Raw genomic sequence first — 15,551 nt, forward strand, 5'->3', positions numbered from 1 at the left:
AAAAAACCTAACACCTGCAAAAAAGCAGTGTTCAGCTCCTAACGCAGCCCCATTGTTTCCTATGGGGAAACACTACCTAAGTCTGCACCTAACACCCTAACATGTACCCCGAGTCTAAACACCCCTAACCTTTCACTTATTAACCCCTAATCTGCCGAACCCGCTATCGCTGACCCCTGCATATTATTATTAACCCCTAATCTGCTGCTCCGTACAGCGCCGCAACCTACGTTATCCCTATGTACCCCTAATCTGCTGCCCCTAACACCGCCGACCCCTATATTATATTTATTAACCCCTAATCTGCCGCCCCCGCTATCGCTGACACCTGCATATTTTTTTTAACCCCTAATCTGCCGCTCCGTACACCGCCGCAACCTACATTATACCTATGTACCCCTAATCTGCTGCCCCTAACCCCGCCGACCCCTATATTATATTTATTAACCCCTAATCTGCCGCCCCCAACGTCGCCTCCACCTACCTACAATAATTAACCCCTAATCTGCCGACCAGACCGCACCGCTACTCTAATAAATGTATTAACCCCTAAAGCTAAGTCTAACCCTAACACTAACACCCCCTAAATTAAATATAATTTAAATCTAACGAAATAAATTAACTCTTATTAAATAAATTATTCCTATTTAAAGCTAAATACTTACCTGTAAAATAAATCCTAATATAGCTACAATATAAATTATAATTATATTGTAGCTATTTCAGGATTAATATTTATTTTACAGGCAACTTTGTATTTATTTTAACCAGGTACAATAGCTATTAAATAGTTAATAACTATTTAATAGCTACCTAGTTAAAATAATTACAAAATTACCTGTAAAATAAATCCTAACCTACGTTACAATTAAACCTAACACTACACTATCAATAAATTAATTAAATAAACTACCTACAATTATCTACAATTAAACCTAACACTACACTATCAATAAATTAATTAAATACAATATCTACAAATAAATACAATGATATAAACTAACTAAAGTACAAAAAATAAAAAAGAACTAAGTTACAAAAAAAAAAAAATATTTACTACTCTAAGCCCCCTAATAAAATAACAAAGCCCCCCAAAATAAAAAAAATGCCCTACCCTATTCTAAATTAAAAAAGTTCAAAGCTCTTTTACCTTACCAGCCCTGAAAAGGGCCATTTGCGGGTCATGCCCCAAAGAATTCAGCTCTTTTGCCTGTAAAAAAACACATACAATACCCCCCCCAACATTACAACCCACCACCCACATACCCCTAATCTAACCCAAACCCCCCTTAAATAAACCTAACACTAAGCCCCTGAAGATCTCCCTACCTTGTATTCACCACACCGGGTTCACCGATCGGTCCAGGAGAGCCTCCGATGTCTTCCTCCAAGCCCAAGCGGGGGCTGAAGAGTGACGTCCATCCTCCGGCTGAAGTCTTGATCCAAGCGGCAAATGTAGAAGTCCATCTTCGGGAAGAAATCTTCATCCTATCCGGGCAGAAGAGGACATCCGGACCGGCAAACATCTTCATCCAAGCCGCATATTCTATGTTGTTCCATCCGATGACAAGCGGCTGATCTTGAAGACCTCCGGCGCGGATCCATCCTCTTTGTTCGACGTCCAACTGAAGAATGAAGGTTCCTTTAAGGGACGTCATCCAAGATGGTGTCCCTCGAATTCCGATTGGCTGATAGGATTCTATCAGCCAATCAGGATTAAGGTAGGAAAATTCTGATTGGCTGATGGAATCAGCCAATCAGATTCAAGTTCAATTTGATTGGCTGATTGGATCAGCCAATCAGATTGAGCTCGCATTCTATTGGCTGATCGGAACAGCCAATAGAATGCGAGCTCAATCTTATTGGCTGATTGGATCAGCCAATCGGATTGAACTTCAATCTGAGTGGCTGATTCCATCAGCCAATCAGAATTTTCCTACCTTAATTCCGATTGGCTGATAGAATCCTATCAGCCAATCGGAATTCGAGGGACGCCATCTTGGATGACGTCCCTTAAAGGAACCTTCATTCTTCAGTTGGACGTCGAACGAAGAGGATGGATCTGCGCCGGAGGCCTTCAAGATCAGCCGCTCGTCATCGGATGGAACAACATAGAAGATGCGGCTTGGATGAAGATGTTTGCCGGTCCGGATGTCCTCTTCTGCCCGGATAGGATGAAGATTTCTTCCCGAAGATGGACTTCTTCATTTGCCGCTTGGATCAAGACTTCAGCCGGAGGATGGACGTCACTCTTTAGCCCCCGCTTGGGCTTGGATGAAGACATCGGAGGCTCTTCTGGACCGATCGGTGAACCCGGTGTGGTGAATACAAGGTAGGGAGATCTTCAGGGGCTTAGTGTTAGGTTTATTTAATGGGGGTTTGGGTTAGATTAGGGGTATGTGGGTGGTGGGTTGTAATGTTGGGGGGGGGGAATTGTATGTGTTTTTTTTACAGGCAAAAGAGCTGAATTCTTTGGGGCATGCCTCGCAAATGGCCCTTTTCAGGGCTGGTAAGGTAAAAGAGCTTTGAACTTTTTTAATTTAGAATAGGGTAGGGCATTTTTTTATTTTGGGGGGCTTTGTTATTTTATTAGGGGGCTTAGAGTAGGTGTAATTAGTTTAAAATTGTTGTAATATTTTTCTAATGTTTGTAAATATTTTTTTATTTTTTGTAACTTAGTTATTTTTTATTTTTTGTACTTTAGTTAGTTTATTTAATTGTATTTATTTGTAGGTATTGTATTTAATTAATTTATTGATAGTGTAGTGTTAGGTTTAATTGTAGATAATTGTAGGTATTGTATTTAATTAATTTATTGATAGTGTAGTGTTAGGTTTAATTGTAACTTAGGTTAGGATTTATTTTACAGGTAATTTTGTAATTATTTTAACTAGGTAGCTATTAAATAGTAAATAACTATTTAATAGCTATTGTACCTGGTTAAAATAAATACAAAGTTGCCTGTAAAATAAATATTAATCCTAAAATAGCTACAATATAATTCTAATTTATATTGTAGCTATATTAGGCTTTATTTTACAGGTAAGTATTTAGCTTTAAATAGGAATAATTTATTTAATAAGAGTTAATTTATTTCGTTAGATTTAAATTATATTTAAGTTAGGGGGGTGTTAGTGTTAGGGTTAGACTTAGCTTTAGGGGTTAATACATTTATTATAGTAGCGGTGTGGTCCGGTCGGCAGATTAGGGGTTAATAATTGTAGGTAGGTGGAGGCGACGTTGGGGGCGGCAGATTAGGGGTTAATAAATATAATATAGGGGTTGGCTGTGTTAGGGGCAGCAGATTAGGGGTACATAGGTATAATGTAGGTTGTGGTGGTGTACGGAGCGGCAGATTAGGGGTTAAAAAAAATATGCAGGTGTCAGCGAAAGCGGGGGCGGCAGATTAGGGGTTAATAAATATTATGTAGGTGTCGGCGGTATTAGGGGCAGCAGATTAGGGGTACATAGGGATAACGTAGGTGGCGGCGGTGTGCGGTCGGCAGATTAGGGGTTAAAAAATTTTAATAGAGTGGCGGCGATGTGGGGGGGGCCTCGGTTTAGGGGTACATAGGTAGTTTATGGGTGTTAGTGTACTTTAGAGCACAGTAGTTAAGAGCTTTATAAACCCGCGTTAGCCCATAAAGCTCTTAACTACTGACTTTTTTTCTGCAGCTGGAGTTTTGTCGTTAGATTTCTAACGCTCACTTCAGCCACGACTCTAAATACCGGCGTTAGAAAGATCCCATTGAAAAGATAGGATACGCAATTGACGTAAGGGGATCTGCGGTATGGAAAAGTCGCGGCTGCAAAGTGAGCGTTAGACCCTTTCCTGACTGACTCTAAATACCAGCGGTAGCCCAAAACCAGCGTTAGGAGCCTCTAACGCTGGTTTTGACGAATAACGCCAAACTCTAAATCTAGCCGATAGTGAGGAAATGGAAGACCACAGGCACAGTTCTTGTTAAGGCCATAAGTGGCAGGCCAAGTAAAATATCGGAGAGGCAAAGGATGGTGAGAACGGTCAATAACAGCCCACAGACCACCTCCAAAGACCTACAATATCATCTTGCTGCAGATGGTGTCACTGTGCATCGTTCAACAATTCAGCGCACTTTGCACAAGTAGAAGCTGTATGGGAGAGTGATGTGGAAGAAGCTTTTTCTGCACAAACGCCACAAACAGAGTCGCTTGAGGTATGCAAACGCACATTTGGACAAGCCAGCTTCATTTTGGAAAAAGGTGCTCTGGACTGATGAAACAAAAATTCAGTTATTTGGTCATAACAAGGAGCGTTATGCATGGTAGCAAATGAACACAGCGTTCAAAGACAAACACTTGCTACTCACAGTAAAATTTGGTTGATGTTCCATCATGCTGGGGGCTGTGTGGCCAGTGCTGGTACTGGGAATCTTGTTAAAGTTGAGGGTCACATGGATTCCACTCAATATCAGCATATACTTAAAGGGACAGTCTACACCAGAATTTGTATTGTTTTAAAAGATAGATAATCCCTTTATTACCCATTTCCCAGTTTTGCATAACCAACACAGTTATAATAATATACTTTTAACCTCTGTGATTATCTTGTATCTAAGCCTCTGCAAACTGCCCCTTTTTTCAGTTCTTTTGACAGACTTGCAGTCTAGCCAATCAGTGCCTGCTCCCAGATAACTTCTCGTGCAAGAGCACAGTGTTATCTATATGAAATACGTGAACTAACACCCTCTAGTGGTGAAAAACTGTTAAAATGCAATCTGAAAGAGGTGGGCTTCAAGGTCTAAGAAATTAGCATATGAACCTCCTAGGTTAAGCTTTCAACTAAGAATACCAAGAGAACAAAGCAAAATTGGTAATAAAAGTAAATTGGAAAATTGTTTAAAATTGCATGCTCTATCTGAATTATGAAAGTTTATTTTGGTCTAGATTGTCCCTTTAAGAATAATGTTGAGGAATCAGTCACAAAGTTGAAGTTTCGCTGGGGCTGGATTTTTCAACAAGACAATAACCCAAAACACTGCTCAAAATCTACTCTGGCATTTATGCAGAGGAACAAGTACAATGTTCTGGAATGGCCATCCCAGTCCCCAGACCTGAATATCATTGAAAATCTGTGGGGTGAATTGAAGCGGCCTGTCCATGCCCGGCAACCATCAAACCTAACTGAACTGGAGGTGTTTTGCAAGGAGGAATGGTCCAAAATACCTTAATCCAGAATCCAGACACTCATTACAGGCTATAGGAAGCGCCTAGAGGCTGTTATTTCTGCTAAAGGAGCCTCTACTAAATATTGATGCTATATTTCTGTTGGGGTGCCCAAATTTATGCACCTGTCTAATTTCGTTTTGATGCATATTGCACATTTTCTGTTAATCCAATAAACCTCATTTCACTACTGAAATATTACTGTGTCCTTCAGTTATTTGATAGATCAAAATGAAATTGCTGATCCAAACACCCAATTATATATAAATGAAAATCATGTAAATTGTCAGGGGTGCCTAAACTTTTGCATACAACTGTATATATGTGCAAGTATGTATATTTGTGTGTGTCTGCATATGTGAGTGAATGTGTATGTATATGCAGCTCATTTTAGTTCATTATTTATTTGCCCAGAGAGTTTGATTTTAAAAACAATGCAAATATACTAAATAGCTTATAAAATGTCCAGATAGCTAAGGAGATAAATGCAGGTGGTGGATGCCTTATTATTATTTTTCGTTTATTAGTTATGTTTTTAGTTAAAGGGAGCATATTAGGGGCTCATATCACTTTTTTAAGCTGCTCTGTGAGACCCTATCCGCTTGCATACTCCATGTTCATCTATGCATTGGCACTTAATACATACATACCTACAGATATATGTGTGTGTTTCTTTATTATCCTGTAGATATCATTCAAGTTCCCCAGCACATTGTAAAATCAACCATTATTATTTATAATGTCAGTTAGGGCTAGATTTACGATCCCTGCAGGCGGAGAGGTTCGCAAGTAGTTAACCTGTCCACCTGCAACCGCCACATGCAATGTTGCATTGTACGGTAAAATTTAACATTGCACAAGAGGATTCTTGTGCAATGCTGCCCCCTGTTCCGGCGCAACCAATAGCGCTAGAGCAGGAAATGTCAATCACTAGCGAGTGTCAGGATGATTGATCTTGCAACCTCTGAGGTGGCGGAGAGGAAAAAGAAGCGGTTTCTGCTTCTTAAATATGTGGCAGCAGCAGGCTCGTTTATGCAAACCTGCTTCACATAGCCGAAAAAAGAGTATTTTTTTTATGGATAACCTACTTAGGCTGATGTATAGGTTTATATAATGAACAGAGACAGATAATGAAGATTATGACAAATTACCAACTTTATTTTTATGAGGCTTTAATAAAATGGAAAACTGATACATTATTCAACAAGAACCTAGATTGCTTCAGGAAAAATGCTTATGTAAATTGCTTAATGTATCTGTTGCTGCAGGAAGTAGTGACTGCCTATAAGGAATAATTATTAATTTTCTTATCTACTTAGCTGTAATATAAATATGGTTAGATCAGTGGATGCTCATCCACAGGGGCAGTGCCCCATCAGTTCTTTTGGGGGGGAAATTAAACAAAACAAAAAAATAATAAAAAATGAAATGCCTTTGTGGTGGTGCAGTTAGGTTACAATTTTTTTTGTAAACTGCCCTGTCTGAGACAACTTTGCACATGCTCCTTCTGTCCCTTTAAGTGATTTCAGATGTCACCCCATCAGTTCTAACCTCCCACTGGCTGAAAGGAGCATGTGGGGGGAGGTCTACAAGGCTACAGATGCAATACGGGCCCTGGAGAGTGCCCTTTTTTAACCTAAGCTCAGTAAGCTGATTGTTCTGCACAGTCGAGCACCTTGCATGCTCTCCATTTACAACCCTGTTCATCTGCTTTATCAGGGTAGCTGAATTATCATTGGCAATTTAGAGAACTGTTTGCTTAGCTTGGCGGATGCGTGGCACCAAAGCTATACAATAACAATGTTTCCCGCATTACTATGGCAGGATTGAGTTCAGGCAACTGCAGGACATAATTAGTGCTCTGGAAATAGGCGGTGTGATACTGAACTCAAAAAAAGCAGCGATTAAAGAGACAAGCAGCATGGATAATTACGCCTTCAGCCTTTTACACTGTGTCATAGTTCCTGACTGAAAGTTGGGTGAGATCAGCCTGGAAGAGTGAGGGTGATGTGATACCTTTACTGGATAATACACCAACCTTATGGTAAGTTATTTGCCCCATTCTAATTATGTATTAGCCTGAATTGTTAATTGCATGATGCTGCATGATCCTTTTGATTTTTAATTGGATCCTTCAGAGACTAATACTGATTGCTCTGAAACATACGGTTTCAGGATACTACCTCCAGGGTTTATTAACGCTTTAAATTCTTTTAAAGACTGTATCTACGAGTATGTGGGCATTTTAGGGGTAAGGATCATGTAAAGGAAATGAAATGTGCTGTGTGTAATATATGGGTCATGTAATTGGGCATATATAACTAAGATTACTCAGTTTAATGTGTGAAGTGTGTACTTATATGATGGGCACTTCAAATACAGTCCCCACCCACTAAAAATGCCAACAAGTGGTGATGTCAGCGATGTTTTGATGATGTAGTGGTCCCCATTATATCCTATGGAAGACACATTGCCACTTGCCAGCACTTTGCAGGTCCACCCCCATTTTTGCAATATATTAACAGACTGTCGGACTGAGAGGTCAGACAGAAATTCAGTTTCTCATTAGTCTGTCAAAGCTTTGAATATCAGCACCTTATTGAGTCAGCATACATTACAGTGCAAAGACATGACAGCACCACATACAATGCAACTTCTCAATGTTGCAGTCGTAGAGCAAAGGCAGTCATAGGCAATGCATAAAAAACGACAATGACTGTATTCAAATTAAAGTTTATTTATTTACACTGAAATTTTAAATTTTAAATAATTTTCATGCCACAAAATATCCTTCTTTTATAGATTTTGAAAAATAAAAATAAAAAAAGCATTCTAAGCTTTCGTACCATTCAAGACCAGGGGGTGACCTGATTTGGCATCCAGGCCATAGTATGCAAACCTTTGAATGAAATGACCTGAAAGAGCATCATCAGTTTATCTTTTGCTAAACTGCATGTCCTACCTTGACACATTTGTGGAATATTAAATCATCAGCAGTTGCAGTTGGCTCCTACATCAAATCACAAATACTGGGAGAGAAACGGCATGTAGAGCCAATGTTATTGTTAATATCATTGATTAGATGCCCCTATAATATAACAAAGGAGTTGTTGTTTTTTCTCTTAAAAGTAAAGAAATCTGTTTAAGAAAGTAAACCTGTTATAGACTTGATAAAACTATAAAAAGATTTATCTCATTTTAAAATTGTTACCTCTCGAAATTCATGTTCAAAGTGTCGTAGCTGTAAGCACTGTTCTAACTTAAGATGGTGACGACTCCAAAACTGATCCAATGCTTTTTCTGTTTCATTCAGCTGGGCCAATAGCCTGTTAAAAAAAAAGAAGGAACATTTCTTATGTATTTAAAATGTCTGTTCCTCATACATTTTGTATTTCTTAACTGAAAAATACTTAAAGGGGACATTGTATTCTAAACTTTTCTCCCCTGTGTTTTCAATTGTTCATTTTACCTGCTGAAGTTTGTTTAATTGTTTGCAATTAGCCCCTTTACTTGTATTTTGTTATTTGAAACCAATACCTTTTTCACATATTCTCTCTAGAAAGGCTATGTAAACATGAGACAACAGCACTAATTAATATCCCAGTGGGAGAAAGAAGAAAGATAGAGATTTTTTGTATCTGAATAAGCTGTGTCTTTAGACATAGATAACATTCGGCTAGATTATGAGTTTTGCGTTATGAGGGGTGCGGTGCTAACTTTCACTTTATTCTCAACGCTCACTTACCTACAGTGCTGGTATTACAGATATTCAGAAACCCGGCGTTAAAAGGCAAGAAGTGAGCGTAGAGCAAAATTGTGCTCCATACCGCACTCCAATACTAGCGCTGCTTAAATTAGCGGTGAGCTGGTTTTACGTGCTCGTGCAAGATTTCCCCATAGATATCAATGGGGAGAGCCGGCTGAAAAAAAGCCTAACACCTGCAATAAAGCAGCGTAAAGCTCAGTAACGCAGCCCTATTGATTCCTAACACCCTAACATGAACCCCGAGTCTAAACACCCCTAATCTGCCGCCCCCGACATCGCCGACACCTACATTATATTTATTAACCCCTAATCTGCTGATCCCGACATCGCCGACACCTACATTATATTTATTAACCCCTAATCTGCTGCCCCAACACCGCCAACACCAACATTATACTTATTAACCCCTAATCTGCCGCCCCCACATCGCCAACACCTACATTATATTTATTAACCCCTAATCTGCCGCTCCCGACATCGCCGACATTTACATTATATTTATTAACCCATAATCTGCTGCCCCCAACATCGCCGACACCAACATTATATTTATTAACCTCTAATCTCCCGTCCACAATGTCGCCACAACCTACCTACATTTATTAACCCCTAATCTGCCGCCCCCAACGTCGCTGCCACCTACCTACACTTATTAACCCCTAATCTGCCACCCCCAACATCGCTGCCCCTATAATAAACATATTAACCCCATAAACCGCCGCACTCCCGCATCGCAAACACTAGTTAAATATTATTAACTCCTAATCTACCGTCCCTAACATCGCCACCACCTATCTTCATTTATTAACCCCTAATCTACCGCCCCCAATGTCGCCGCTACTATACTAAATTTATTAACCCCTAAACCTAAGTCTAACCCTAACCCTAACACCCCCTAACTTAAATATAATTCAAATAAATCTAAAGAAAACCTAATATTAATAACTAAATAAATCCTATTTAAAACTAAATACTTACCTGTAAAATAAATCCTAAACTAGCTACAATATAACTAATAGTTACATTGTAGCTAGCTTAGGTTTTATTTTTATTTAGCAGGCAAGTTTGTATTTATTTTAACTAGGTAGAATAGTTACTAAATAGTTATTAGCTATTTACTAACTACCTAGTTAAAATAAATACAAATTTAGCTGTAAAATAAAACCTAACCTGTTTTACACTAACACCTAACCTTACACTACAATTAAATCAATTACCTAAATTAAATACAAATACCTAAATTACAAAAAAACAAACACTAAATTACGCAAAATAAAAAACAAATTACAAGATATTTCAACTAATTACACCTAATCTAATAGCTCTATCAAAATAAAAAAAGCCCCCCCCCCAAAAAAAAAAACCTAGCCTAAACTAAACTACCAATAGCCCTTAAAAGGGCCTTTTGTGGGGCATTGCCCCAAAGAAATCAGGTCTTTTACCTGTAAAAAAAATACAAACAACCCCCCCAACAGTAAAACCCACCACCCACACAACCAACCCCCCAAATAAAACCCTAACTAAAAATCCTAAGCTCCCCATTGCCCTGAAAAGGGCATTTGGATGGGCATTGCCCTTAAAAGGGCATTTAGCTCTGTTGCTGCCCAAACCCTAATCTAAAACTACAACCCACCCAATAAACCCTTAAAAAAACCTAACACTAACCCCTGAAGATCCACTTACAGTTTTGAAGACCCGACATCCATCCTAAACAAAGCCAGGAGAAGTCCTCAGCGAAGCGGCAAGAAGTCCTCAACGAAGCCCGGAGAAGTCTTCATCCAAGCCGGGAGAAGTGGTCCTCCAGACGGGCAGAAGTCTTCATCCAGACGGCATCTTCTATCTTCATCCATCCGGCGAGGAGCAGGTCCTTCTTCATGACATCCGGTGTGGAGCATCCTCTTCTTCCGATGACTACCCAACAAATGAAGGTTTCTTTAAGTGACGTCATCCAAGATGGCGTCCCTTAGATTCCGATTGGCTGATAGAATTCTATCAGCCAATCGGAATTAAGGTTGAAAAAATCCTGTTCCAATCAGTCAATAGACTGCGAGCTCAATCCTATTGGCTGATTGGATCAGCCAATAGGATTGAAGTTTAATCATATTGGCTGATTGCATCAGCCAATAGGACTTTTTCAACCTTAATTCCAATTGGCTGATAGAATTCTATCAGCCAATCGGAATCTAAGGGACGCCATCTTGGATGAAGTCCCTTAAAGGAACCTTCATTCGTTGGGTAGTCGTTGGAAGAAGAGGATGCTCTGGATGGATGAAGATAGAAGATGCCGTCTGGATGAAGACTTCTGCCCGTCTGGAGGACCACTTCTCCCGGCTTGGATGAAGACTTCTCCCGGCTTTGTTGAGGACTTCTTGCCACTTCACTGAGGACTTCTCCCGGCTTCATTTAGGATGGATGTCCGGTCTTCAAAACTGTAAGTGGATCTTCGGGGGTTAGTGTTAGGTTTTTTAAGGGTTTATTGGGTGGGTTTTAGTTTTAGATTAGGGTTTGGGCAGCAATAGAGCTAAATGCCCTTTTAAGAGCAATGTCCATCCAAATGCCCTTTTCAGGGCAATGGGGAGCTTAGGTTTTTTTAGTTAGGGTTTTATTTGGGGGGTTGGTTGTGTGGGTGGTGGGTGGTTTTACTGTTGGGGGTTGTTTGTATTTTTTTACAGGTAAAAGAGCTGATATCTTTGGGGCAATGCCCTTAAGGGCTATTGGTAGTTTAGTTTAGGTTAGGGTTTTTTTTTTTTGGGGGGGGGGGCTTTTTTATTTTGATAGGGCTATTAGATTAGGTGTAACTAGTTTAAATATCTTGTAATGTGTTTTTTATTTTGTGTAATTTTGTGGGGGTTTTTTGTAATTTAGGTATTTGTATTTAATCTAGGTAATTGTATTTAATTTAGGTAATTGATTTAATTGTAGTGTAAGGTTAGGTGTTAGTGTAAGACAGGTTAGATTTTTACAGGTAAATTTGTATTTATTTTAGCTAGGTAGTTAGTAAATAGTTAATAACTATTTAGTAACTATTCTACCTAGTTAAAATAAATAGAAACTTGCCTGTAAAATAAAAAAAAAAACCCTAAGCTAGATACAATTTAACTATTAGTTATATTGTAGTTAGCTTAGGGTTTATTTTACAGGTAAATATTAAGTTTTAAATAGGAATTATTTAGGTATTAATAGTAGTTTTTATTTTGATTTATTTTAATTATATTTAAGTTTGGGGGTGTTAGGGTTAGGGTTAGACTTAGGTTTAGGGATTAATAAATGTAGTATAGTGGTGGCGACGTTGGGGGCGGCGGATTAGAGGTTAATAACTCTAATGTAGGTTGCGGCGATGTTAGGGACAGCAGATTAGGGGTTAATAATGTTTAACTAGTGTTTGCGATGCGGAAGTGTGGCGGTTTAGGGGTTAATATGTTTATTCTAGAGGCGGCAATGTCCGGAGCGGCAGATGAGGGGTTAATAATTTTATTTTAGTGTTTGCAATGCGGAAGGGCCTCGGTTTAGGGGTTTATAGGTAGTTTATGGGTGTTAGTGTACTTTTTAGCACTTTAGTTATGAGTTTTATGCTACAGCTTTGTAGTGTAAAACTCAAACTGCTGACTTTAGAATGCGTTACGAATCTTGCGGGATAGGCTGTACTGCTCACTTTTTGACCTAAAAAAAAAGTTTGTAATACCGGCACAATGGAAGTCCCATTGAAAAAAGACTTTACGAAAATTGTTAAAAAGTTAATTTGGGGTACGGCCAAAGAAGTGTGCGGGACAGCTGTACCTACAAGACTCGTAATAGCAGCGGTAGTAAAAAAGCAGCGTTATGAGCCTTAACGCTGCTTTTTTACTCATAACGCAAAACTCGTAATCTAGCTGATTAGTAGGTCTACTTTATCTGCAGGCACAGTCCAATTTTATGGGCATGTCCTTGAGAATAACAGGTGATGGTTTCAATGAGCAAAACTGGCTATTTCAAATACAAAAAAATATACATGAAGGAACAATTTTCAATACATTTAATACTCGGCAGTAGGTATAAAAAGCCATATGGTACAGATTAAGGGGAAACACATTTTATAGCACAGTGTCCTTTTAACATTTATTATAATGAGTTTCTATGTTTAATTCTGCAAAACATGAAACAGGGGGCTGAGTCACCACTATCAGTTGTCTGAATTAAAATGTACTGGTGCAAAACAAAAAACATACTCTAGACTAGAGTATAAAACAAAGCAAAGGCTGTTTCAATTTAAAGTGAAACTAATAGGCAGTTTAACTAATATCCATTTCTCACTGGTTGAATTTGATGTTCCTGATAGTTTTCATTGGCACATAAAAGCATTTCATAAAAATAAATTACCAAGCAACAAGGTTATGTTAGGCTGTAGCCCAAACAAATTAAAACAAGCATTCCTTTAAAGTCTTTTCTAAAATGTATTCTGACAATATTTTGCTAAGGTGTTTGCTGACATCATGATTTAGAATTCTCTAAATTTGTATTTAATACTGGGATATATTATAGTCAAGAGTTTTTCACATAGGTTTCTTAGGTGGTAACAAATGTTTTCAAACGTGATGATGGCATCAGAACCTAAGGGCAGCGAGGGGGTAAGTAGCGCAGCGATAGGCAGCATTTGTATATACTGTATATATGTTGATATACATATATATATTTAAGTGTTAATATAAATATATATGTATATAAGTATATATATATATATATATATATATATATATACTTACTGGGAATACACAGTTCCCATAGACAGCAATGTAAAGCCGCAGTTTACCCCACTCCCACCAACTAGACCTCAAAAACTGCGTAGTGCAGCTGTTTTTTTATTTATTTTTAAAAAGCTACATTTTTTAAAATTAAAAAACTATAATGCCTCCTATTTTTAGGGCATTTGGGGCACTTTTAAAAAATTAACCAGAGATCGGATCTCTGTTTATTTTTCTGAGCGCTAATTGCTACCAATAAGTGAGGATAAAGAGTAAGAGAGTGAAAGATAAGCAAGTGTGTTCTTCCTGCAGTCTCACATAGGCATATTCGTGAGAACAATGGTAGATGTTTTCAGTAAGCAGTTAATTTAAATATAAAAGTAAACCTGAAGGAGCATGTTACAGTAAATGAAATACTCTGCAGCAGGGGTCAAGTCCTACAAAATAAAGTGCGGGAACTCACCAAGACTTCCACCCCCTCACAATTAATATTGTTTTATATATATACATACACACACACAGTATTTATATGTATAGAATCTACACACTTTGGTTAATGAAAGCAAATTAAATCCAATAAATGATTGAATGGTTGCCTTTGGGTCTGAGAATCCTCCTCTTTCACAAAGTCTCGCCCACTTAAGGTGTAATAGTCCTATTTCTGCTGAGGGGAGCGAAATAACCCCAGAGCAAACAGAAATGTAAGCACCATGTGTTACACACATTTCGGGGTGATCACACAGCATGCATTTAGTGTATTGTAGAAAGTGTTACTACCCATTACTAGAGGATCACACTATGGGGGGTAGTTATCAAGCCGTCTACTTTTCTGCCTTCGCCGGTCCAATACGCCCGCCTAAGCTCGCCTACCTTCGCCGCCGCGGACCTTGAATACGTTATAAAGCTGTCAAAAAGCCGCGGGGCGATGAGCAGTGGACTGTGAGAGTTATTACTCATCCGATCTCGCTGCTCTTCGGCTTTTTTCCAGCTTTATTGCTAGCCTGTCACTAAGCACTCACACTAAACTACACTGTTCTATCCCTATACCAGCGCCCCCGGAGCCTCCCGCAACTCAATAAATTTACTAACCCCTAAACCGCCGCTCCTAGACCCTGCCGCAACTCTTATAAATGTATTAACCCCTAAACCGCCGCTCCCGGACACCGCTGCCACCTACATTATACTTAGTAACCCCTATCCTGCCCCCCCTACACCGTCGCCCTCTATAATAAAGTTATTAACCCCTATCCTGCTGATCCAGCACCTCGCCGCAACTAAATAAATAGTTTAACCCCTAAACTGCCGCTCCCTGAACCCGCCGCAACCTATATTAAACCTATTAACCCCTATCCTGCCCCCCCTACACCGTCGTCACCTATAATAAATTTATTAACCCCTATCCTGCCCCCCACTACACCGCCGCCACTGTAATAAAATTATTAACCCCTAAACCTAAGTCTAACCCTAACCCTAACGCCCCCCTAACTTAAATATTAATTAAATAAATCTAAATAATATTTCTATTATTAACTAAATTAATCCTATTTAAAACTAAATACTTACCTTTAAAATAAACCCTAATATAGCTACAATATAAATAATAATTATATTGTAGCTATCTTAGGATTTATTTTTATTTTACAGGCAACTTTCAATTTATTTTAACTAGGTACAATAGCTAGTTATTAACTATTTAATAGCTTACCTAGCTAAAATAAACTGAAATTTACCTGTAAAATAAATCCTAACCTAAGTTATAATTACACCTAACATTACACTATACTTTAATAAATTATTCCTATTTAAAACTAAATACTTACCTGTAAAATAAACCCTAATATAGCTACAATATAAATAATAAT

At 38.6% G+C, this 15,551-nt stretch overlaps 1 protein-coding gene across 1 annotated transcript in view; it reads right to left on the bottom strand.

Annotated features, from left to right (window-relative positions):
• Positions 1-15,551, bottom strand: part of MCF2L2 (MCF.2 cell line derived transforming sequence-like 2) — a 1,253,992-nt gene that overhangs the window by 958,646 nt on the left and 279,795 nt on the right. The window contains 1 exon segment of the mRNA XM_053711855.1: positions 8,417-8,531. Within this exon segment, the coding sequence (XP_053567830.1) occupies positions 8,417-8,531 (115 nt within the window).

The sequence above is a fragment of the Bombina bombina genome, chromosome 4 (genome assembly GCF_027579735.1).
Source record: "Bombina bombina isolate aBomBom1 chromosome 4, aBomBom1.pri, whole genome shotgun sequence".
In the NCBI taxonomy this organism is placed as follows: Eukaryota; Metazoa; Chordata; class Amphibia; order Anura; family Bombinatoridae; genus Bombina; species Bombina bombina.